This window comes from Pseudophryne corroboree, chromosome 11 (assembly GCF_028390025.1).
Source record: "Pseudophryne corroboree isolate aPseCor3 chromosome 11, aPseCor3.hap2, whole genome shotgun sequence".
NCBI classification, from domain to species: Eukaryota; Metazoa; Chordata; class Amphibia; order Anura; family Myobatrachidae; genus Pseudophryne; species Pseudophryne corroboree.
In genome coordinates, this window is record NC_086454.1 from 142,248,347 (window position 1) to 142,274,384 (window position 26,038).

Genomic DNA, 26,038 nt, shown 5'->3' on the forward strand with positions numbered 1-26,038 from the left:
AGGACACCTACTGGAGGTGATTTATAACATCTGCAAAGTTCTGTAGATCTGTGGTAATAATTGTCAATCCTATTTATTGGTTTTGTCTTTTATTCCTTATAGAGGTAAACAGGACTCCTGCTATAAGGCCTGCTGCAATAAATACACCAGCTCCAACTCCAGCTGCCACAAAAGCTTGATCCACCTGTGAAAAGTAGAGGAAAAGGGTAGTTTTTCAGATGAATCTCTCAGCCAGCAAGTAGAAAAAAATTCTTAGTGGTACTGTGTGCGCGCGTGCCAAAAAATGGATGCTGCCATTGAAAATGAAGATACACATATAACCGCAATAGTGCAGTGCCAGATACACATATGCCTCCAATAGAGCCAGATACACATATGCCCCCAATAGTGCAGTGCCAGATATACATATGCCCCAATAGTGCCAGATACACATATGCCCCCACATTGCCAGATACACATATGCCCCCACATTGCCAGATACACATATGCCCCCACAGTGCCAGATACAAATATGCTCCCACCATGCCAGATACACATATGCCCCTGCGGTGTCAGAAATGCCCCCACAGTGCCAGATATGCCCTCGCTGTGCCAGGTACAAATATGTCCCCACAGTGCCAGATACACATATGCACCTATGGTGCCAGATATACCCCCACAGTGCCAGATACAAATATGCCCTCACAGTGCCAGATACATATATGGCCCCACAGTGCCAGATAAAAATATGGCCCCACAGTGCCAGATACACATATGCAACCACAGTGCCAGATACACCATTGCCCCCGCAGTGCCAGATATGCCCCCACAGTGCTAAATATGCACCCACAGTGCCAGATACACATATGCCCCACAGTGCCAGAGATGTCCCTACAGTGCCAGATACACATACGCCCCCCACAGTGCTAGATACACATATGCCCCCACAGTGCAAGATATACATATGATCCCCCAATAGTTCCAGATACACATATGCCCCCAGCAGTGCAACTCACCGCTGCTGCTGCTGCCTGGGGCTGGCTCTGCTGTCAATGTGTCAGAGGAGAGGAGAGCGCAGTATGCCTGATCTTGCTGATGATCTTCAGTATGCTTGATCATCCTGCAGGCTATCACACATCAGCTATATGTTCAGTATGCCTGATCTTGTTGATGTCTGCATCTCGCAGGCTATCACACGTCCCCTAGATGTTCAGTATGCCTGACCTTGCTGATGGCTGCATCCTGCAGGCTATCGCACGTCCCCTAGATGTTCAGTATGCCTGATCTTGCCGATGTCTGCATCCTGCACGCTATCACACGTCCCCTATATGTTCAGTGGGCCTAATTCAGACCTGATCGCAACAGCAAAAAAATTCTCTAATGGGTAAAAACATGTGCAGTGCAGGTGGGACAGGTCTGAATTAGGCATAGTATGCCTGATCTTGTTGATGTCTGCATCTCGCACGCTATCACACGTCCCCTAAATGTTCAGTATGCCTGATCTTGCCGATGTCTGCATCCTGCAGGGTATCACATGTCCGCTATATGTTCAATACGCCTGATCTTGCCGATGTCTGCATCCTGCAGGGTATCACACGTCCCCTATATGTTCAGTATGCCTGATCTTGAGTTTCCTGGCCTTTTTTTGCATTTTCAAAATTATTCTGCCTTTGAAGTTTGTTGCGATGTAACAGGCGAAAAGCGATTATACATGGAATAAAGTGAGAGAAAGCTCTATTCTATACCAAACTTATACATTACTTTGTGATTCATACAATACCTGTTGGGAAGACCTGTTGCCATATCTCAGTTCTGTCGCAAAGTGCTCACAGTTGGCACTAGTGACACTATAGTCCAGCTGCTCCCCCACCTGCTCCAGTGCAGCTTTCACTACTTTTCCTGGTGGGTACGGGCTGCGCTTCTTGTCGTACTTGTTATTCACTCTGTAGATGCAGCCGGCAGCAACTGTATCAATATGATCTTTTCTGACCACAGCTTTTTCTCCAAATGCCGAGGATATGCTGATCCAACCATCTTGGTCTAATGGCAGAACGATAAAATCACGTGTTAGTGGCAGGCCTCATAAAAAGGGAATATCATAGAACATTTCAACAATTCATGTTCAAGAAAATAGGCTATGGAGGTCCAGCACATTCATTATGCATTACACTCACTATAGATATAGGGGGTCATTCCGAGTTGTTCGCTCATTGCTGATTTTCGCAACGGAGCGATTAAGGCAAAAATGCGCATGCGCATGGTACGCAGTGCGCATGCGGTTAGTATTTTAGCACAAAACTTAGTAGATTTACTCACGTCCGAACAAAGAATTTTCATTGTTGAAGTGATCGGAGTGTGATTGACAGGAAGTGGGTGTTTCTGGGCGGAAACTGACTGTTTTGTGGGAGTGTGCGGAAAAACGTAGGCGTGCCAGGATAAAACGCGGGAGTGTCTGGAGAAACGGGGGAGTGGCTGGCCAAACGCAGGGCGTGTTTGTGACGTCAAACCAGGAACGAAACGGCCTGAGCTGATCGCAATCTGTGAATAGGTCTGGAGCTACTCAGAAACTGCTAAGAAATTTCTATTCGCAATTCTGCTAATCTTTCGTTCGCAATTCTGCTAAGCTAAGATACACTCCCAGAGGGCGGCGGCCTAGCATGTGCAATGCTGCTAAAAGCAGCTAGCGAGCGAACAACTCGGAATGACCCCCATAGATAGATAGATAGATAGATAGATAGAGATGGAGTTGTGTATCTTGTGTGTCTAGGACATACAAATATTGCTGAATGTTACATGCTACAAATCCTTAAACAAGTTCCAGGGGGGTCATTCCGACCCGCCTGAGACAGAGGCGGTCGCTGGGTGGAAGGGGGCTGAACGGCGGCGCTTAGCTGGCATTTACTAGGCGCAGTCCGGCCAACGCAGGCATGGCCGGTCCGTTGTGGGGGGGGGGGGGCGTGCCGCTGTGGCGAGCACACAACTCCCGGCCAGCCGCAGGAGCTGCGCTGGCCGGGAGTTACTCCACAAATACAAGAGCATTGCCGCTGTGCGATGCTTTTGTATTTGTGCGGGGGGGGGGGGGGGGGCACTGACATGCGGAGTGGACTAGCCCTGTGCTGGGCGTCCCCCTGCATGTCTAAGTTCATGATCGTAGCTGTGCTAAATTTAGCACAGCTACGATCAACTCGGAATGACCCCCCAAATTACAAAAGCTTTTTGTTAAAGGCAAACTGCTGATACAAGATAAAGCTAATTTTTCCTTTCATATGTACTGTATATAATGAACCCATTGGAGACAATAGGGGTAATTCAGACCTGATCGCTCGCTAGCGGTTTTTGCAGCGATGCGATCAGGTCAGAACTGCGTAAGAAATGCGCATGCATATGCACCACAATGCACAGGCGATGGGTTTGTGCGAAGGATCCATTCGCACGGGCGATCGCAAGAAGATTGACAGGATGAAGCCATTTGTGGATGGTAACTGACCGTTTTCTGGGAGTGGTTGGAAATATGCAGGTGTGTCCAAGCGTTTGCAGCAGAGGCAGAACTACCGCCAGTGCAACCAGTGCGTTGCACTGGGGCCCGCCTCTGTCCAGGGGCCCAAAGCATGTAATGAGTCAAACTGACTCATTACATGCCACTGTGCGCTGCGGGCAACCGCTGCCCGCAGCGCACAGCCGCCCGGAGAGAGGAGAGGAGCAGCGGTACGGGGGAAGGAGGAGGAGGGAGGTGAAGGAGGGAGCCGAAGCAGCGCTTTACTACTGGTGGAGGCGCTGCTGCTGCTGCCCCTCTGCTTCACTATAGGCTGTCTTCCGAGAACAGCCTATAGTGAAGCAGAGGGGCAGCAGCGCCTCCACCAATAACACAGCGCTGCTGCAGCTCCCTCCTTCACCTCCCTCCTCCTCCTCTCCAGCCCGGGAATCGTCCGACGCTGCACCGAGGTGCCTGAGCCAGCGGAGAGGGTAAGTATAATTCTTCTTTCTATCTGTCTCTTTCTTTCTTTCTTTCTTTCTTTCTTTCTTTCTTTCTTTCTTTCTTGGGACTGCCTGCCGCTATGTGTAAAAATGGGGGACTGCCTGCCGCTATGTGTAAAAAGGGGGAATCTGCCTGCCGCAATGTGTAAAAATGGGGAATCTGCCTGCCGCAATGTGTAAAAATGGGAGACTGCCTGCCGCAATGTGTAAAAAGGGGGAATCTGCCTGCCGCAATGTGTAAAAATGGGGAATCTGCCTGCCGCAATGTGTAAAAATGGGGGACTGCCTGCCGCAATGTGTAAAAACTAGTGATGAGCGGGTTCGGTTTCTCGGAAACCGAACCCCCCCCGAACTTCACCCATTTTACACGGGTCCGAGGCAGGTTCGAACCTTCCCGCCTTGCTTGGCTAACCCGAGCGCGCCCGAACGTCATCATCCCGCTGTCGGATTCTCGCGAGATTCGGATTCTATATAAGCAGCCGCGCATCGCCGCCATTTTCACTCGTGCATTGGAGATGATAGGGAGAGGACGTGGCTGGCGTCCTCTCCGTTTATTGTTGAACTTGATTGCTTTATTGCTTAATTGTGGGGAGGACTGGGGAACAGCTGTTAGGAGGAGTACAGTGCAGAGTTTTGCTGATCAGTGACCACCAGTTTTATCCGTTCTCTGCCTGAAAAAAACGCTCCATATCTGTGCTCAGTGTGCTGCATAATATATCTGTGCTCACACTGCTTAATTGTGGGGACTGGCTAGCAGCTGTATTATATAGCAGGAGTACAGTGCAGAGTTTTGCTGACAGTGACCACCAGTATACGTTGTCTGCCTGAAAAACACTCCATATCTGTGCTCAGTGTGCTGCTTTATTGTGGGGACTGGGGACCACCAGTATAATTAATATTATATAGGAGGAGTACAGTGCAGTGACCACCAGTATACTATATATAGCAGTACGATACGGAAGGCCACTGCTGTGCCTACCTCTGTGTCGTCATTATGTATACTATCCATCTACATTCTATACCTGTGGTGCATTTTAGTTTTGCAGTTTGCCGACACAGTGACCACCAGTATACTATATATAGCAGTACGATACGGAAGGCCACTGCTGTGCCTACCTCTGTGTCATCATTAAGTATACTATCCATCTACATTCTATACCTGTGGTGCATTTTAGTTTTGCAGTTTGCCGACACAGTGACCACCAGTATACTATATATAGCAGTACGATACGGAAGGCCACTGCTGTGCCTACCTCTGTGTCGTCATTAAGTATACTATCCATCTACATTCTATACCTGTGGTGCATTTTAGATTTGCAGTTTGCCGACACAGTGACCACCAGTATACTATATATAGCAGTACGATACGGAAGGCCACTGCTGTGCCTACCTCTGTGTCGTCATTAAGTATACTATCCATCTACATTCTATACCTGTGGTGCATTTTAGTTTTGCAGTTTGCCGACACAGTGACCACCAGTATACTATATATAGCAGTACGATACGGAAGGCCACTGCTGTGCCTACCTCTGTGTCGTCATTAAGTATACTATCCATCTACATTCTATACCTGTGGTGCATTTTAGTTTTGCAGTTTGCCGACACAGTGACCACCAGTATACTATATATAGCAGTACGATACGGAAGGCCACTGCTGTGCCTACCTCTGTGTCATCATTAAGTATACTATCCATCTACATTCTATACCTGTGGTGCATTTTAGTTTTGCAGTTTGCCGACACAGTGACCACCAGTATACTATATATAGCAGTACGATACGGAAGCCAACTGCTGTGCCTACCTCTGTGTCGTCATTAAGTATACTATCCATCTACATTCTATACCTGTGGTGCATTTTAGTTTTGCAGTTTGCCGACACAGTGACCACCAGTATACTATATATAGCAGTACGATACGGAAGGCCACTGCTGTGCCTACCTCTGTGTCGTCATTAAGTATACTATCCATCTACATTCTATACCTGTGGTGCATTTTAGTTTTGCAGTTTGCCGACACAGTGACCACCAGTATACTATATATAGCAGTACGATACGGAAGGCCACTGCTGTGCCTACCTCTGTGTCGTCATTAAGTATACTATCCATCTACATTCTATACCTGTGGTGCATTTTAGTTTTGCAGTTTGCCGACACAGTGACCACCAGTATACTATATATAGAAGTACGATACGGAAGGCCACTGCTGTGCCTACCTCTGTGTCGTCATTAAGTATACTATCCATCTACATTCTATACCTGTGGTGCATTTTAGTTTTTCAGTTTGCCGACACAGTGACCACCAGTATACTATATATAGCAGTACGATACGGAAGGCCACTGCTGTGCCTACCTCTGTGTCGTCATTAAGTATACTATCCATCTACATTCTATACCTGTGGTGCATTTTAGTTTTGCAGTTTGCCGACACAGTGACCACCAGTATACTATATATAGCAGTACGATACGGAAGGCCACTGCTGTGCCTACCTCTGTGTCGTCATTAAGTCTACTATCCATCTACATTCTATACCTGTGGTGCATTTTAGTTTTGCAGTTTGCCGACACAGTGACCACCAGTATACTATATATAGCAGTACGATACGGAAGGCCACTGCTGTGCCTACCTCTGTGTCGTCATTAAGTATACTATCCATCTACATTCTATACCTGTGGTGCATTTTAGTTTTGCAGTTTGCCGACACAGTGACCACCAGTATACTATATATAGCAGTACGATACGGAAGGCCACTGCTGTGCCTACCTCTGTGTCGTCATTAAGTATACTATCCATCTACATTCTATACCTGTGGTGCATTTTAGTTTTGCAGTTTGCCGACACAGTGACCACCAGTATACTATATATAGCAGTACGATACGGAAGGCCACTGCTGTGCCTACCTCTGTGTCATCATTAAGTATACTATCCATCTACATTCTATACCTGTGGTGCATTTTAGTTGTGCGCAGTATATATAGTAGTAGGCCATTGTTATTGATACTGGCATATAATTCCACACATTAAAAAATGGAGAACAAAAATGTGGAGGGTAAAATAGGGAAAGATCAAGATCCACTTCCACCTCGTGCTGAAGCTGCTGCCACTTGTCATGGCCGAGACGATGAAATGCCATCAACATCGTCTGCCAAGGCCGATGCCCAATGTCATAGTAGAGAGCATGTAAAATCCCCCAAAAAAAAGTTCAGTAAAATGACCCAAAAATCTAAAATGAAAGCGTCTGATGAGAAGCGTAAACTTGCCAATATGCCATTTACGACACGGAGTGGCAAGGAACGGCTGAGGCCCTGGCCTATGTTCATGGCTAGTGGTTCAGATTCACATGAGGATGGAAGCACTCATCCTCTCGCTAATAAAATGAAAAGACTTAAGCTGGCAAAAGCACAGCAAAGAACTGTGCGTTCTTCTAAATCACAAATCCCCAAGGAGAGTCCAATTGTGTCAGTTGCGATGCCTGACATTCCCAACACTGGACGGGAAGAGCTTGCGCCTTCCACCATTTGCACGCCCCCTGCAAGTGCTGGAAGGAGCACCCGCAGTCCAGTTCCTGATAGTCAAATTGAAGATGTCAGTGTTGAAGTACACCAGGATGAGGATATGGGTGTTGCTGGCACTGGGGAGGAAATTGACAAGGAGGATTCTGATGGTGAGGTGGTTTGTTTAAGTCAGGCACCCGGGGAGACACCTATTGTCCGTGGGACGAATATGGCCATTGACATGCCTGGTCAAAATACAAAAAAAATCAGCTCTTCGGTGTGGAATTATTTCAACACAAATGCGGACAACAGGTGTCAAGCCGTGTGTTGCCTTTGTCAAGCTGTAATAAGTAGGGGTAAGGACGTTAACCACCTCGGAACATCCTCCCTTATACGTCACCTGCAGCGCATTCATCATAAGACATTGACAAGTTCAAAAACTTTGGATGACAGCGGAAGCAGTCCACTGACCACTAAATCCCTTCCTCTTGTAACCAAGCTCCTGCAAACCACACCACCAACTCCCTCAGTGTCAATTTCCTCCTTATCCAGGAAAGCCAATAATCCTGCAGGCCATGTCACTGGCAAGTCTGACGAGTCCTCTCCTGCCTGGGATTCCTCCGATGCATCCTTGAGTGTAACGCCTACTGCTGCTGGCGCTGCTGTTGTTGCTGCTGGGAGTCGATCGTCATCCCAGAGGGGAAGTCGGAAGACCACTTGTACTACTTCCAGTAAGCAATTGACTGTCCAACAGTCCTTTGCGAGGAAGACGAAATATTACAGCAGTCATCCTGCTGCAAAGCAGATAACTCAGGCCTTGGCAGCCCGGGCGGTGAGAAACGTGGTTTCCGGTATCCATCGTTAATTCAGAGGCAACTATAGACTTGATTGAGGTACTGTGTCCCCGGTACCAAATACCATCTAGGTTCCATTTCTCTAGGCAGGCGATACCGAAAATGTACACAGACCTCAGAAAAAGACTCACCAGTGTCATAAAAAATGCAGTTGTACCCAATGTCCACTTAACCACGGACATGTGGACAAGTGGAGCAGGGCAGACTCAGGACTTTATGACTGTGACAGCCCACTGGGTAGATGTATTGCCTCCCGCAGCAAGAACAGCAGCGGCGGCACCAGTAGCAGCATCTCGCAAACGCCAACTCGTTCCTAGACAGGCTACGCTTTGTATCACCGCTTTCCATAAGAGGCACACAGCTGAAAACCTCTTACGGGAACTGAGGAAGATCATCGCAAAATGGCTTACCCCAATTGGACTCTCCTGGGGATTTGTGCCATCGGACAACGCCAGCAATATTGTGCGTGCATTACATCTGGGCAAATTCCAGCACGTCCCATGTTTTGCACATACATTGAATTTGGTGGTGCAGAATTATTTAAAAAACGACAGGGGCGTGCAAGAGATGCTGTCGGTGGCCCGAAGAATCCGCATTCAGGCACGGCGTACAGAAGACTGGAGCACCACCAAACATTCCTGAACCTGCCCTGCCATCATCTGAAGCAAGAGGTGGCAACGAGGTGGAATTCAACCCTCTATATGCTTCAGAGGATGGAGGAGCAGCAAAAGACCATTCAAGCCTATACATCTGGCCACGATATAGGCAAAGGAGGGGGAATGCACCTGACTCAAGCGCAGTGGAGAATGATTCCACGTTGTGCAAGGTTCTGCAACCCTTTGAACTTGCCACACGTGAAGTCAGTTCAGACACTGCCAGCCTGAGTCAGGTCATTCCCCTCATCAGGCTTTTGCAGAAGAAGCTGGAGACATTGAAGGAGGAGCTAAAACAGAGCGATTCCGCTAGGCATGTGGGACTTGTGGATGGAGCCCTTAATTCGCTTAACCAGGATTCACGGGTGGTCAATCTGTTGAAATCAGAGCACCAAATTTTGGCCACCGTGCTCGATCCTAGATTTAAAACCTACCTTGGATCTCTCTTTCCGGCAGACACAAGTCTGCAGAGGTTCAAAGACCTGCTGGTGAGAAAATTGTCAAGTCAAGCGGAACGTGACCCATCAACATCTCCTCCTTCACATTCTCCCGCAACTGGGGGTGCGAGGAAAAGGCTCAGAATTCCGAGCCCACCCGCTGGCGGTGATGCAGGGCAGTCTGGAGCGAGTGCTGACATCTGGTCCGGACTGAAGGACCTGCCAACGATTACTGACATGTCGTCTACTGTCACTGCATATGATTCTGTCACCATTGAAAGAATGGTGGAGGATTATATGAGTGACCGCATCCAAATAGGCACGTCAGACAGTCCGTACGTATACTGGCAGGAAAAAGAGGCAATTTGGAGGCCCTTGCACAAACTGGCTTTATTCTACCTAAGTTGCCCTCCCTCCAGTGTGTACTCCGAAAGAGTGTTTAGTGCAGCCGCTCACCTTGTCAGCAATCGGCGTACGAGGTTACTTCCAGAAAATGTGGAGAAGATGATGTTAATTAAAATGAATTATAATCAATTCCTCCGTGGAGACATTCACCAGCAGCAATTGCCTCCAGAAAGTACACGGGGACCTGAGATGGTGGATTCCAGTGGGGACGAATTAATAATCTATGAGGAGGGGGATGTACACAGTGAAAGGAGTGAGGAATCGGAGGATGATGATGAGGTAGACATCTTGCCTCTGTAGAGCCAGTTTGTGCAAGGAGAGATTGATTGCTTCTTTTTTGGTGGGGGCCCAAACCAACCAGTCATTTCAGTCACAGTCGTGTGGCAGACCCTGTCACTGAAATGATGGGTTCGTTAAAGTGTGCATGTCCTGTTTATACAACATAAGGGTGAGTGGGAGGGCCCAAGGACAATTCCATCTTGCACCTCTTTTTTCTTTCATTTTTCTTTGCATCATGTGCTGTTTGGAGACAATTTTTTTGAAGTGCCATCCTGCCTGACACTGCAGTGCCACTCCTAGATGGGCCAGGTGTTTGTGTCGGCCACTTGTGTCGCTTAGCTTAGCCATCCAGCGACCTTGGTGCGCCTCTTTTTTTCTTTGCATCATGTGCTGTTTGGGGACTATTTTTTTGAAGTGCCATCCTGCCTGACACTGCAGTGCCACTCCTAGATGGGTCAGGTGTTTGTGTCGGCCACTTGTGTCGCTTAGCTTAGTCACACAGCGACCTTGGTGCGCCTCTTTTTTTCTTTGCATCATGTGCTGTTTGGGGACTATTTTTTTGAAGTGCCATCCTGCCTGACACTGCAGTGCCACTCCTAGATGGGCCAGGTGTTTGTGTCGGCCACTTGTGTCACTTAGCTTAGCCATCCAGCGACCTCGGTGCAAATTGTAGGACTAAAAATAATATTGTGAGGTGTGAGGTGTTCAGAATAGACTGGAAATGAGTGGAAATTATGGTAATTGAGGTTAATAATACTATGGGATCAAAATGACCCCAAATTCTATGATTTAAGCTGTTTTTTTAGGGTTTTTTGAAAAAAACACCCGAATCCGACAAAAAAATTTCGGTGAGGTTTTGCCAAAACGCGTCCGAATCCAAAACACGGCCGCGGAACCGAACCCAAAACCAAAACACAAAACCCGAAAAATGTCCGGTGCACATCACTAGTAAAAACGGGGGACTGCCTGCCGCAATGTGTAAAAATGGGGAATCTGCCTGCCGCAATGTGTAAAAACGGGGGACTGCCTGCCGCAATGTGTAAAAAGGGGGAATCTGCCTGCCGCAATGTGTAAAAAGGGGGGACTGCCTGCCGCTATGTGTAAAAATGGGGAATCTGCCTGCCGCTATGTGTAAAAAGGGGGCATCTGCCTGCCGTAATGTGTAAAAAGGGGGACGCTATCTGCCGTAATGTTTAACAAGGGCACGCTGTCTGCCGTTATGTGTAAAAAGTGTACTCTGTCAGCCGTTATGTGTAAAAAGGGGACACTGTCTGCCGTTATGTGGAAAAAGTGCACGCTGTCTGCCGTAATGTGTAAAAAGGGGGACGCTGCCTGCCGTAATGTGTAAAAAGGGGGACGCTGTCTGCCGTAATGTGTAAAAAGGGGGACGCTGTCTGCCGTAATTTGTAAAAAGAGGAATCTGTCCACTGTAAGGTGTAGAATTGGGAGGGAAAAAATGACAAGAAGAAGTCTGTACTGTTGACGCACTTGAGACAGAAAATGATTATATTGTAAAAAGCAACCTTTATTAAGTATACATTAAAATGAGATATGTATTTTTATGTTTATCCCAAACTCGCAGTGAAACATAAAGTTTAAAATCACAGAACAAACATATAGGTGAATAGAAGAAAATAAAGAAATGTGAATGAAAGATTAAAAGGCGTATCCACGTGTAATTCTTTAATGGCCACCTCCGCCACTTTATCTTGTGTATGGTCAAGTTATTAATGTAATAATTCCATGCTGTAATATTATTGAAACTTGTTGTTTATACACCATTCACCAGGCGAGGGTAGATTCTTAGAAAGTCGTTCCCAGTAGTAAGACAGTGGGGGTAGATAGATATAATAGAATTAACCCACCTCCAGTTATAAGATTGAGCAGTCGTTCGGGATCACTATATCTCTATGTCCCTTTTAACTATATTCCCGATTGTGATTCTTTAGACGGAGTGTTTCAATATATATAGTATGAAAAGATAAATCTCCAAACTTGGGATGTTTTAATTATTATACCAAGGGGAGAAAATTGCTCCCATTTACTTATAGGTTCCACTTATTTAATAGAGTATTGGCAAATGAGATAACTTTTAAGGAGTATAGCAGTTCTAGTTGTCATATATAAATAACCCTCTTCCTTTACACTCACACTCAGACCTTTTTCAGTCTGATTTTTATGTGTTCAAAGTTGCTTCCCTTAGAGATATAGCAATCTCAAGTCTACTAGGGAGCAACACATGGTTAATAAGACAACTTCATTTGTCTGATTTCATGTCTGCTAATGACAAGTAGAGTTGCTTAGAGGAATGTAGCAGTTCCAATTATCTTATATAGCACTCTAATGTTACTGCTTTCTTAAGAGATATAGCAATCTCTAATATATTAGAAAGCAGACAGTATAATACGTCTCCTTAGAGGAATATAGCAATTCCAGTTATCTTATGTAGCCCTCTTCCTTTGTGGTGACAATCAGGACGTGTACAGTTTTGATTTTAATATTAATAGTACTGCTTTCTTAAGAGGTATAGCAATCTCTAATACCCCTTTCACATCGCACAAATAACCCGGTACCGACACGGCATATTGCCGTGTCGAACCGGGTCAGTGTGCGATGTGAAAGCACACTGGCAGATTTAGCGGGTCGCCTGACCCGGTAAATCAACCCGGTAAAAAATAAGGGTTTTACCCGGGTTGATTACCGGGTCAGGTGCGGTGTGAATGGGAGCCGTGTCGATGCGACACGGTTCCCATTCACAAGATAGGGAGAGGCGGCGCTGGAGATGAGCTCATCTCCCGACGCCGCCTCCACCCCCGCCCCTGCTGCTGCTGCACGCTCCGTTGTTATGGCAACCGACCCGGTATATTGCCGGGTCGGAAAGCCAGCAGCGGAGTGCAAATGCCGGATCCCACCCGGTAAGTACACGTTTATCTTACCGGGTAGGATCCGGCATTTGCAGTCTGAATGCAGCATAATATATTAGAAAGCAGACAATGTAATATTTCTCATCTCATGTCAGTTATTACTGACAGCTACATTACATATATTTGAGATTTTGTCAAACTTCTTGCTGCACTGTTGAAGGAATATTCCTTATTATTTTACAGTGCGATTCTATTAATATAAACTGTAATGATCCCGTTTGTTATATGTATAATAGTCCTATGGGTCCTAAAGGTAAATATAACCTATTGTATTACAGATTAAAGAGGCCCAACAGGGCTTATATCATCATATGTACTAAGTGGACCCTAATTGAATAGGAGCAAAGTAAATTAATTCATAATATGGGTTAAACCATCTATAGAAGGGAATCTGTCAACAATCCATCCAATAAATTTTATTATCTATAGATAGGGGTCTATCATCAATTCATCCGATGTTCACATTTATTCTTGATGTACCTGGGGACTCCGTAAGGACCATGGGGATTATACCAAAGCTCCCAAACGGGCGGGAGAGTGCGGATGACTCTGCAGCACCGATTGAGCAAACATGAGGTCCTCCTCAGCCAGGGTATCAAACTTATAGAATTTTGCAAAGGTGTTTGTACCCGACCAAGTAGCAGCTCGACACAGTTGTAGTGCTGAGACCCCTCGGGCAGCCGCCCAAGAAGAGCCCACTTTCCTAGTGGAATGGGCCTTGACCGATTTTGGTAACGGCAAACCAGCCGTAGAATGCGCTTGCTGAATCGTGTTACAGATCCAGCGAGCCAGAGTCTGCTTTGAAGCAGGGCCGCCAAGCTTGTTGGCTGCATACAGAACAAACAGTGCTTCTGTTTTTCGGACTCTAGCCGTCCTGGCTACATAAATCTTCAAAGCCCTGACCACATCAAGGGACTCGGAATCCTCTAAGTCCCGTGTAGCCACAGGCACCACAATAGGTTGGTTCATATGAAAGGATGAAACCACTTTTGGCAGGAACTGAGGACGTGTCCGCAATTCCGCTCTATCCATATGGAAAACCAGATAGGGGCTTTTATGTGATAAAGCCGCTAATTCCGACACTCGCCTAGCCGAAGCTAGGGCTAATAACATGACCACCTTCCAAGTGAGATATTTCAACTCCACCGTTTTCAGTGGTTCAAACCAGTGTGACTTTAGGAAGTCCAAGACCACATTAAGGTCCCAAGGCGCCACCGGAGGCACAAACGGAGGCTGAATATGCAGTAATCCCTTAACAAAAGTCTGAACTTCTGGGAGAGAAGCCAATTCATTTTGAAAGAAAATGGATAGGAACGAAATCTGGACCTTAATGGAGCCTAATTTAAGGCCCAAATCCACTCCAGTTTGTAGGAAGTGAAGGAAACGGCCCAGATGGAATTCTTCCGTAGGAGCATCCCTGGCCTCACACCAAAAAACATATCTTCGCCATATACGGTGATAATGTTTTGCTGTTACTTCCTTCCTAGCCTTTATCAGCGTAGGGATAACCTCAACCGGAATACCTTTTTCCGCTAGGATCCGGCGTTCAACCGCCATGCCGTCAAACGTAGCCGCGGTAAGTCTTGGAACAGACAGGGTCCCTGTTGCAACAGGTCCTGCCTGATAGGAAGAGGCCACGGATCTTCCGTGAGCATTTCCTGCAGATCTGGATACCAGGTCCGTCGTGGCCAATCTGGAACAACGAGGATTGTTCTCACTCCTTTTCTTCTTACTATTCTCAACACCTTGGGTATGAGAGGAAGAGAAGGAAATACATAGACGGACCGGAACACCCACGGTGTCACAAGGGCGTCTACCACTACTGCCTGAGGGTCTCTGGACCTGGCGCAATATGTAGCTTTTTGTTGAGGCGGGATGCCATCATGTCTATCTGTGGCAGTTCCCACCGACTCACAATCTGTGCGAAGACTTCTGGATGAAGTCCCCACTCTCCCGGGTGTAGGTCGTGTCTGCTGAGGAAGTCTGCTTCCCAGTTGTCCACTACCGGAATGAACACTGCTGACAGTGCGCTTACATGATTCTCCTCCCAGGGAAGAATCCTGGTAGCTTCCGCCATTGCCGCTCTGCTCCTTGTGCCGCCTTGGCGGTTTACATGAGCCACTGCGGTGATGTTGTCTGACTGGATTAGAACTGGTTGGTTGCGAAGTAAGGCCTCCGCTTGACGTAGGGCGTTGTATATGGCCCTTATTTCCAGGATGTTGATGTGCAGACAAGTCTCTTGACTTGACCAAAGACCCTGGAAATTTCTTCCCTGTGTGACTGCTCCCCAACCTCGGAGGCTTGCGTCCGTGGTCACCAGGATCCAATCCTGAATGCCGAATCTGCGGACCTCTAGAAGGTGAGCACTCTGCAGCCCCCACAGGAGCGACACCCTGGCCCTGGGGGACAGGGTGATCAACCGATGCATCTGTAGATGTGATCCGGACCACTTGTCCAACAGATCCCTTTTGATTTCAAAAGGTTCCTGACCAGAGTCATAAGTTCCTGGGCTTTTTCTATCAGAAGATAAACCCTTTTCTGGGTCATGTCCAGAATCATGCCCAAGAAAGGCAGACGAGTCGTAGGAACCAACTGCGACTTTGGGATATTGAGAATCCAGCCGTGTTGTTGTAACACTTTCAGTGAAAGAGATACGCTGTTCAGCAACTGCTCTCTTGATCTCGCTTTTATGAGGAGATCGTCCAAGTACGGGATAATTGTGACACCTTGCTTGCGCAGGAGCACCATCATTTCCGCCATTACCTTGGTGAAAATCCTCGGAGCCGTTGAGAGAACAAACGTCAACGTCTGAAAAAGGTAATGACAGTCCTGTGCCGCAAATCGTAGGTACGCCCGATGAGGTGGATAAATGGGGACATGAAGGTACGCATCCTTTATGTCCAGTGACACCATAAAATCCCCCCCCTTCCAGGCTGGCGATGACCGCTCTTAGCGATTCCATCTTGAACTTGAACCTCTTCAAGTATAGGTTCAGAGATTTTAAATTCAATATGGGTCTGACCGAACCGTCCGGTTTCGGAACCACAAACATAGTCGAATAATAACCCCTTCCCTGTTGAAGATGGGGAACCTCGACCACCACCTGCTGAAGATACAATTTTTGTACTGCATTTAACACTATCTCCCTCTCTAGGGGGGAAGACGGTAGGGCCGATTTGAAAAACCGGCGAGGAGGCACCTCTTCGAATTCCAGCTTGTAACCCTGAGACACAATTTCTATTGCCCAGGGATCCACCTGGGAGTGAACCCACATGTGGCTGAAATTCCGAAGACGCGGCTCCACTGGCCCCGACTCCGCCAGTGGAGCCCCAGCGTCATGCAGTGGATTTTGCAGAGGCTGGGGAGGACTTCTGTTCCTGGGAACTAGCTGTATTGTGCAGCTTCTTTCCTCTGCCCCTCCCTCTGGCAAGAAAGGACGCACCTCGGACTTTCTTGTTTCTTTGTGAACGAAAGGACTGCATTTGATAATGCGGTGCTCTCTTAGGCTGTGAGGGAACATAAGGCAAAAAATTTGACTTTCCAGCCATAGCTGTGGAGACCAGGTCCGAGAGACCTTCACTGAACAATTCCTCACCCCTGTAAGGTACAACCTCTATATGTCGTTTAGAGTCGGCATCACCTGTCCATTGCCGAGTCCACAGGACCCTTCTGGCAGAAATCGACATAGCGTTTATTCTAGAACCCAGCAGACTAATGTCTCTTTGAGCATCTCTCATATAAAGGACGTCTTTAATATGCCCCAGGGTCAATAAAACAGTATCCCTATCTAGGGTATCAAACTCCTCTGATAAGGTATCAGTCCATGCCGCTACTGCACTACACACCCAGGCCGACGCGATTGCCGGTCTGAGCAAGGTACCTGAATGTGTATAAATGGACTTCAGGGTACCCTCCTGATTGCGATCAGCAGGATCCTTGAGAGTAGCCGTATCCTGGGACGGATGGGCTACCTTTTTGGATAAGCGTGTTAAAGCTTTGTCCACCCTAGGGGAGGATTCCCATCGTAACCTGTCCGTTGGCGGGAAAGGATACGCCATAAGAATCCATTTGGAAATCTGCAGTTTTTTATCTGGAGATTCCCAAGCTTTTTCACATAACTCATTCAGTTCGTGTGAGAGGGGAAAAGTTACCTCAGGTTTCTTTCCCTTATACATATAAAACCTTGTGTCAGGGACAGGGGTTTCCTCTGTGATGTGCAAAACTTCCTTAATTGCTATAATCATATATCGGAGTGATTTAGCCAACTTTGGCTGTAACTTTGCATCATCGTAATCGACACTGGAGTCAGAATCCATGTCGGTATCTGTGTCAACAATTTGGGATAGTGGGCGCTTTTGAGACCCCGACGGTCCCTGCGACATAGGATCAGGCAAGGGTTGAGACCCTGCCTGTCCCAATGCATCAGCCTTGTCTAATCTTTTATGCAAGGAATTTACATTATCATTTAAAACCTTCCACATATCCATCCAATCAGGTGTCTGCGCCGTCGGCGTAGACACCACATTCATTTGCTCCCGCTCCTCTCCCACATAGCCTTCCACATCAGACATGTCGCCACAAGCGTACCGACACACCACACACACAGGGAATGTCCTTTCTGAAGACAGTTCCCCCACGAGGCCCTTTGGAGAGACAGAGAGAGAGTATGCCAGCACACACCCCAGCGCTATATAACCCAGGAATAACACAGTAACTTAATGTTAACCCAGTAGCTGCTGTTTATATACTTTTTTGCGCCTAATTATGTGCCCCCCCTCTCTTTTCAACCCTCTTCCACCGTGTATCAGCAGGGGAGAGCCTGGGGAGGTTCCTCTCAGCGTGTTGTGGAGAAAAAATGGCGCTGGTGAGTGCTGAGGGAGAAGCCCCCAGCGGCGGGCTTCTGTCCCGCTTAAATTTTATTTCTTTGGCGGGGGCTCCTACATATATACAGTGCCCAGCTGTATCTATGTGTTCATTTGCCAAAATGAGGTCCCAAATGCTGCCCAGGGCGCCCCCCCTGCGCCCTGCACCCTAACAGTGACCGGAGTATGTGTAGGTGTGTGGAGCAATGGTGCACAGCTGCAGTGCTGTGCGTTACCTCCAGTGAAGATCACAAAGTCTTCTGCCGCCTGTGAAGTCTTCTTGCTTCTCATACTCACCCGGCTTCAGTCTTCCGGCTCTGCGAGGGGGACGGCGGCACGGCTTTGGGACGGACGGCAAGGGTGAGATCCTGCGTACTGATCCCTCTGGAGCTAATGGTGTCCAGTAGCCTAAGAATCAGGACCTAGCTTCAGAGAGTAGGGCTGCTTCTCTCCCCTCAGTCCCACGATGCAGGGAGTCTGTTGCCAGCAGAGCTCCCTGAAAATAAAAAACCTAACAAAAAAACTTTCTATCAGCAAACTCAGGAGAGCTCACTGAAAAGCACCCAGCTCCTCTGGGCACAGAATCAAACTGAGGTCTGGAGGAGGGGCAGAGAGGGAGGAGCAAGTGCACACCAGGAACTAAATTATTTCTTAAAGTGCCCATGTCTCCTGCGGAGCCCGTCTCTCCCCATGGTCCTTACGGAGTCCCCAGCATCCTCTAGGACGTTAGAGAAAAGGCATGGTTTAGTTTAGTGTGTACTTTAGGATTTTTTCTCTGATATTTCCCTTGCAGTGGTCTGGGAGGCCCTTACGATTTACCATTAGAGGCTACTTTATTATGTTATTTTGCAGTAGCTCGAAGAGAACCAATGAATTCTTGACTTGGAGATTGAGCTTTGAGCGCTCACCAGAACAAATCAACGTCATCTCAAATGTACAGAATAATATGATCTCTCTAAAGGGACAACTTAATCAGATTATCTCTCAAATGCAGCTAAAACTTTATGTTGCAACGTAGTTTATTTGATATAGAAGACACGGTGGAGTTGTTGTTGGCTACTTTATACTTTATAACAGAACCAATTTCATCAAGGACTTTTATACTCAGAAGATTTACAACCCGGAGCGTATTGCACAATGCTTTGAGGAATTTTATATGGAACATTATGTCCTGCACAACAATCGCCAGCTAGATTCCAGTTTGGAAGGCCACATCGATCAGTTTCTGGATTCCTGCTCCCTACCTGCACAGTTTTCAAGTCTCTTTGCTTAATAAGGTTCTTTTACAGGAGATCACTCAGACTGTTAAAACTCTCAAAAATGCCTCCACACCAGACCCAGATAGTTTTCCGGACATATATTACATAAAAGTCAGAATTCCTCAGCGCAACCCTCCAGATTCTTTTCAGCTGTATTTTTGGCAGGTTCAAAGTTTGACATTGCCACCATCAAGCCCAGATAGTAATTGTTCCCAAACCCGGTAAGGATCCTCCTGACTGTGGAAGCTACCGCCCCATCTCATTGCTTAACTCTATAAATATATCTCTGCTGGTGTCTAGTTCCACAGCATCTATATAAAATATTCCCTTCCTCCTCTCCAGTTTGTTGGTGTGAGTGCGGCCTGGAAAGAACTCTCTGTCCCATATATTCTGGCACTGCCCGATAATATCTTTCATATGGCTACAGTGCTCAGGGGCGGATTGGGAACAAAAAGCGGCCCTGGAAAAATTTGTACTAGTGGCCCCACATGGGCAGCACCAGAGGTGTAAGGTCTAGCCATGGGCAATGGCAGCAGCACCCTCCCCCCAAGACTTTCCAGATAGTGGGCATGTCCAGCATCAAGGGGGAAGTTAAAAAGAAATTAAATTAAATATTATGAGCACATTATATGATACACCTTCAGAATTTAGGAAACTATATAATTCTTTAGATAATATATTTTTCTGCTTATTACACCAACCGTATCCCAATCACTATTCACTCAATCTTATATGTCAGCCAAGCAGGCAGACAGAGCATACACTAGATCAGGCATGTCCAAACTGCGGCCCTCCAGCTGTTGTGAAACTACAAATCCCAGCATGCCCTGACACAGTTTTGCTGTCAGAGAATGCTAAAGCTGTGTCAGGGCATGCTGGGATGTGTAGTTTCTCAACAGCTGGAGGGCCGCAGTTTGGACATGCCTGCACTAGATCATCTGCAATCACAGGCTAAGTAGCAAAGTCATTTTCATATATGCAAATTATTTTGCATCTTATTCATTATGTCTATAAAAAGGACCACATGTCCTCTAACAAAACAGGCCCCACGGGAGCGTCGGCCCACCGGGAATCTTCCCTGTAAACCCTATGGCCAATCCGCCTCTGACAGTGCTTAATATTTCTTATCACTAATGTTCAGATCCCTAGTCCACTATCATACTCCTTGCTTCCTAGACCATCTCTGAACTGTCTAAATACACTAAGGGATCTATTTACTAAGCCTTTGATGGAGATAAAGTGGCTGGAGATAAGTACCAGTAAATCAGCTACTAACTGCCATTTTTCAAACACAGACTGTAACATGGTAGTTAGGAGCTGATTGGCTGGGACTTTATCTCTGTCCAAGGCTTAGGAAATAGACCCCATAGACATTGATATGACATATATTGAATGCAGCAAAATGTCAGAAGGCGCTCTGCTGGAGAACTGTGGCCCCTCTCTCCTTTCTTTCTATTTGGTTCACTTATACAGTACAATGGAACACATCACAAGTATAGTCAACAGTAAGACTGACAACAACTACTGTATCTCTGTATGTTCACCCAGGTTGAACCATCATAACCCTTTCTTCCTTAGCCTCTAAACCTTTAATAAATAGATTGTTAAGGAAAAGAAATATTAATTTATTGGGGGCGGGGTACAATTGCAGATATTGTTAAATTGCCCATTAGGCTTAACATATAATACAAAAATCCTGTGAGTGTCAGAACACAATGGTTTTACAGTACCTGTTAAATGGACAACATATCCTTGTCCCACATAAACACCCCAATGTTGATAAACAGGGCGGAAGAATTCTATTAAGTCACCAGGAATAGGAGAAGGACCCTGTGAAAGTACAAAAAAATGTTTAAAACTATTAAGGATGAAGACTGGATTATTGAAAAACAAAAAAGTCCTATAACAATACAGTACAACAAAGAAATTAGTAACATCATTTGTACAGTACATTTTAAAAACTAAAAAAAGAAAGGTAAGCTTTTTATATATATAAATATAACACAACGTGATAATCCCAGAGAAGACAGTGACTAATCTAACTTCTCTCAGACATGGCTGTAGTATACCGAGATTGCCTTAATGGTTAAAGATGGGTCTCGTAACAAAGTGTCCATGGGGTTCTGCCAGTCTGCTTCCAAGAAAACCCGGACCATAGTACTGATATATATCTATATATATCTTCACAGTTAGGGTGGCACTCACGGGACTATTCATCCATACAAGACAATTGACAACAGAGTTTATAAACACTATAAAAACACTATATATATTATACACTGGAACAGCTGCAATAAGACAACATATCCTATTTAATGTGTGTGTGTGTGTGTGTGTGTGTGTGTGTGTGTGTGTGTGTGTGTGTGTGTGTGTGTGTGTGTGTGTGTGTGTGTGTGTGTGTATATATATATATATATATAGAGGCAGTACGGATGGTGTAATGGTTAGCATTACTGCCTCACAACACTGAGGTCATGGGTTCGATTTACAACCATGTCCCCAACTGTGTGGAGTTTGTATATTCTCCCCGTACTTGCGTGGGTTTCCTCCGGGTAATCCGGATTCATCCCACACTCCAAAAATATACTGGTAGGTTAATTGGATACCAACAAAAATTAACCCTAGTGTGAATGTGTGTACATGTGGTAGGGAATATAGATTGTAAACTCAAATGGGGCAGGAACTGATTGAATGGGCAAAATATTCTCTATAAAGCGCTGCAGAATATGTGTGCGCTATATAAATAACTGGTAATAATAATATTATACAGTATATATATATATATACAGGGGAGGCAGTCAATTTACCAGCTGTCGGGATCCCGACTGTCAGGATACCGACGTTGGAATCTCGACACCCGGTGAAATACCGGCAACCTGATTCCCGGTCCACGCCACCACCCGAGGGGGTATATAACCAAAGTGTGGCGAGCACAGTGAGCCCACGAGGGGACACGCTGCACTCGCCATGGGAATCCCGGCTGTCGGGATCCCACGTCAGTCTTCTGACTGCCGGGATCCCGACACCCAAGATATCATACTGATGTCAGTGCCAGTATATATATATATATATATATATATCCCTGAGTACACATACACATGATCACCATTTGTCTGATAACTTACCTGTAGAGGCATGTTCAACAGATTAATTTCTTCCAGCACACAATTGTGGATCTGCAATATACAGTATATTAAATGGTGAAGTATACTTTAACAATTATACTGAATTGGTGCAACAGTTACATCTGTCATAAGAGAACTCAGATGTATAATTAACATACCTGTGTGTCTTATCAATGCCAGTATCTCACCTAAGTGTATTTTATGCTCATTTACAGTATGTGAAACCTATGGCTATTTTACATAAATGTTATATATTATGCAATTATTGTAATGTAGGTGTGCAGAACTTACCAAACCCGCAGCTGCACCGGCTATAAGCTATATTACTGCAGACAACTCTTTATATACTCCACGCACATAGTTTCGGTTCCATTTCCTCACTGCACCTGTTGTAAAACGGAATTCCTTGCAGGTACATTGAAATGGAAACCTGTGTGCTGAGTTACTTATCTACACACATGTGATGTCATATTTGATACTTTGCCTCTACTGTAATAACATTGACATTTGCTGATATGACTGGTCAGTCTCTCCGCACATACATACCCAAGACATAGGGCCTAATTCAGACCTGATCATAGATATGCTAAATTTAGCACATCTACAATCAGTCTTCAGGCATGTGGGGGGACGCCCAACACAGGGCTAGTCTGCCCTGCATGTCAGCCCCCCCCCTCCCACCGCACAAGTACAAAAGCATCATACAGCAGCAATGCTTTTGTATTGGAACTACTCGCTGCCCAGGTCGCAGCGGCTGTGTGCGGTGTCACGCAGCCGCCGTGACCCGCCCCCCCAATGGTCCGGGCATGCCTACGTTGCCTGGACCGCACCCGCTAAACGGCAGCCAAACACCGCCGGCCTGACCCCTCCCGCCCAGCGACCAACTCTGTCTGTCAATCAGGCAGAGGCAATCGCAGGGCTAAGACAGCCGTCGGCTGTCTGGCATGCGTCGGCGCACTGTGGCACCGGCGCACGTGCAGTTCAGACCTGATAGCTGCTGTGCGAAAATGCACAGCAGCTATCAGATCTGAATTAGCCCTATAGTTGCCTACTCTCCCGGAAGTTGCGGGAGGTTCCCAGTTTTTGGGGTAGCCCCCCGCACTCCTGGAAGAGCAGGCACATCTCCCAAATCCTGTCCGCACCCTAGTAAAGCGGGCAGGACAGAGAGATAATCTCTGGCATTTGTGGGTCTGTGGGGCGGGGGAGGGGCTAAAATGAAACAAACCGTGCTATATCAGCCCTGCTCCTTACCTGAGGACCCGTCAATTGTGGCGTTTTCCCGATGTCACTGTTCGACACCCCCCCCCCCCCCCCAGAGTTTCATGCAGTGTCTCCTGTAGCTTCTCCCGGGGCGGGATGTACTAATGTACATCGCCGCCCATCGCCGCCCTGCGCCACGATGCTGATCGCATATGTACTAACATATGCGATCAGCATTGCGGAGGACAGCTCTTCCGATAAGAGCTGTCCTCCGCGATGCGCAGCGGCAGCCTGACTTCCGGGATTCAGCCCCAGGAGTCAGTCTGCGCATGCGCGGGGTGACGGGGGCGGCCGCAGGGCATGCTGGGAGGGATCCGCTCACACAGCACCGCGGAGAGAAGCCCATAGGCTTCTATGGACTATCGCCAGCTAAAGCTGGCGTACCCCACCGCGGCGCTGTCCTGCCGGCCGGGGGTTAGTACATCAGGAAAATGCGGTAAACAGGGAGTTTACCGCATTTTCCGCTTAGTACATCCCGCCCCCGGAGAGGAGAAATAAAACATAGGTAAGTATGACCCAATATAACCTCTTCTTATGCAGAAAGGATTAAATGATTCAATTGAGGATTAGTAATTGCTGTGACATTATTTTGGGGGGAGTGGAACAGGCCGTAGCACAGCTAGTGCAAATGAACAAGGCCCAGAGGGAAATGGTAAATATCTAGGGTTGGGCTATTATTTTCCAGTAATGTAAGAGTTTACCTCTTGTCCAGTCTCATATATCTGTAAAAAAATAAGTGCTCATTAACATGAGTGGAATGTACAGTACATTGCAAAGCATGCATCATATCCAAAGGCGTGCACAGGCACACCCCAATGTCTGGTACCCCCCCCCCCCCCCCCCCCCACACACACAAATGCTCTGCCTGACAATGCTTCCCGCCCCTAGTCCCAAATTGCCCTGGCCTTCACTTTCTACCCCCTTCTCTTCCTATACCATCAGATCGGGCGTTAAAGTTACCAGGAAGTTTCCCAGGAGGCTGACAGGTATTTAGGGCCAATGCCGCATGTAGCCCTGCCTCAAGTAGTGCGTCACCCTTCTTGAATGACAGGCAGGCTGCTGGCAGAAACAGGCAACTCTCCAGTGCGGGCAGGCAGCCCACCGTTGCATGTTACATAGCGCTCACTTTGTTATTGCCTCACTCTCCCAGCGCAGCAGTTGCCACTGGCACTCTGGCAGTTTTCTGGGTGGCAGAGGAGTGGAGGAGGATGGGCCCGATGCGGAACTGCTCCTGGGGTTCTGTCCCTGGCTGCAGCGGCTGGCGGCACCGGGCTCAATGTGAGATCTTGTTATATTAGTGAGATTTTGTGCATGCCCAGTGAGCCGGCTGGGGGAGCGAGTGTGAGAGCGTATGTGCATTGTTGGTGTGGCTGCTGAAGAAAGCTGATATGGGAGATCTCGTACCACTGGAAAGGTGAGCTAATGCATTCCCATCTTGGCAGAAAGCCATTAGTACATGCTGGCGAAATATGTACACGCTTCACCATGATAATGCGGTGAAGCGAGTCTGAACAGTTAAAGAACGATGTATACTTTATCATACATCTACCAGATTATGCCCGCAGAAGTGGCACTTATACACATTGGTCCTGTGCCCCTCAGCCCATGTAGCTCCGTCCCCTCAGTCCATGTAGCTCCGCCCTGTTTAAAAAAAAATCTTTATAACTGTTTATTGAACAGCAAAAAGTAAATTGCAATACAATATTGGTAGAACTTACACAGTATACATTGTGTCAAATTAATGATATTGTACCAATTCACAATCAAAATAAATGCCTACTGTCCCTTTTTTTTGTGTGTGTATGTAACGATCACTGTATGGATGAACAGGTTGAACAAAAACAAGTAAAACAAATATGAAAAATAAAATGTAAAATTAAAATAAAACAAGCTAATCAGAGCTAAGATTGCATAATCACCGCTTATTGGCTATTAACAATGATGAGTAAAGCAGTCAATGATTGTTCATAAGTATATGTATAATGAACAAGTGCCACTGTCTTGTCCATATATAGTATCCATGCAACCCATAGAGTAAACCCAGAAATTCTGAAAGAGCATACAACAAAAAGTATATATTAGAATAATAGACCGGTCCCACCTAAGGAAGGGTGCTAACATCACACCACTATCATAGCATAGGTTGATCCTCAACTTGTCTATGTAAAAACCATTCGGTATGTTCAAACACTTTCCAAATATTGTACTGAAGTTGGTCAGGTAAGCAATCTATATATGTCCCCCCATTTTTTATGAAAAACATTTATTCCTTTCTCTACATTGTATGTGGAAAAAGCGTCCTTCATGATACAACACCTCCAACAGAGCCGTTTCCACTCCAACAGTGTGGGTGCAGATTTATAAATCCAATACTTAAGTATCACTTGGCCACTGTTACCATAACCGCTAGAAGGGGTTTACACGGCTCTATTGGTGGTGTCATCTCCCATGAGGAAAAATCTGCAAAGATAAGGGCCTGCAAAGATAAGGGCATTTTTTGGTAACTTTATTTGCATTACTTGGGCCAGGTAGTCT

The 26,038-nt window shown here is 46.6% G+C and overlaps 1 protein-coding gene across 5 annotated transcripts in view; it reads right to left on the minus strand.

Annotated features, from left to right (window-relative positions):
* The window catches only part of LOC134969142 (phospholipase A and acyltransferase 3-like), a 24,953-nt gene extending 209 nt beyond the window's left edge, over positions 1–24,744 (minus strand). The window contains exons 1-7 of one of the 5 annotated variants that reach the window (XM_063944892.1): positions 24,630–24,744; positions 24,205–24,225; positions 22,535–22,629; positions 22,244–22,294; positions 20,849–20,948; positions 1,760–2,019; positions 1–184 (exon numbers count right to left, since the gene is read on the minus strand). The exon at positions 1–184 is cut by the window's left edge and continues 209 nt beyond it. In XM_063944892.1, the coding sequence (XP_063800962.1) occupies positions 74–184; positions 1,760–2,019; positions 20,849–20,948; positions 22,244–22,255 (483 nt within the window). In that variant the 5' untranslated portion in view covers positions 22,256–22,294; positions 22,535–22,629; positions 24,205–24,225; positions 24,630–24,744 and the 3' untranslated portion in view covers positions 1–73. Of the gene's footprint in view, positions 185–1,759; positions 2,020–20,848; positions 20,949–22,243; positions 22,295–22,534; positions 22,630–24,204; positions 24,226–24,463; positions 24,594–24,629 lie in introns of those variants that run through there. The other 4 variants (XM_063944891.1, XM_063944890.1, XM_063944893.1 and 1 more) reach the window with 4 other exon arrangements.
* Positions 24,745–26,038: the final 1,294 nt, after the last annotated feature.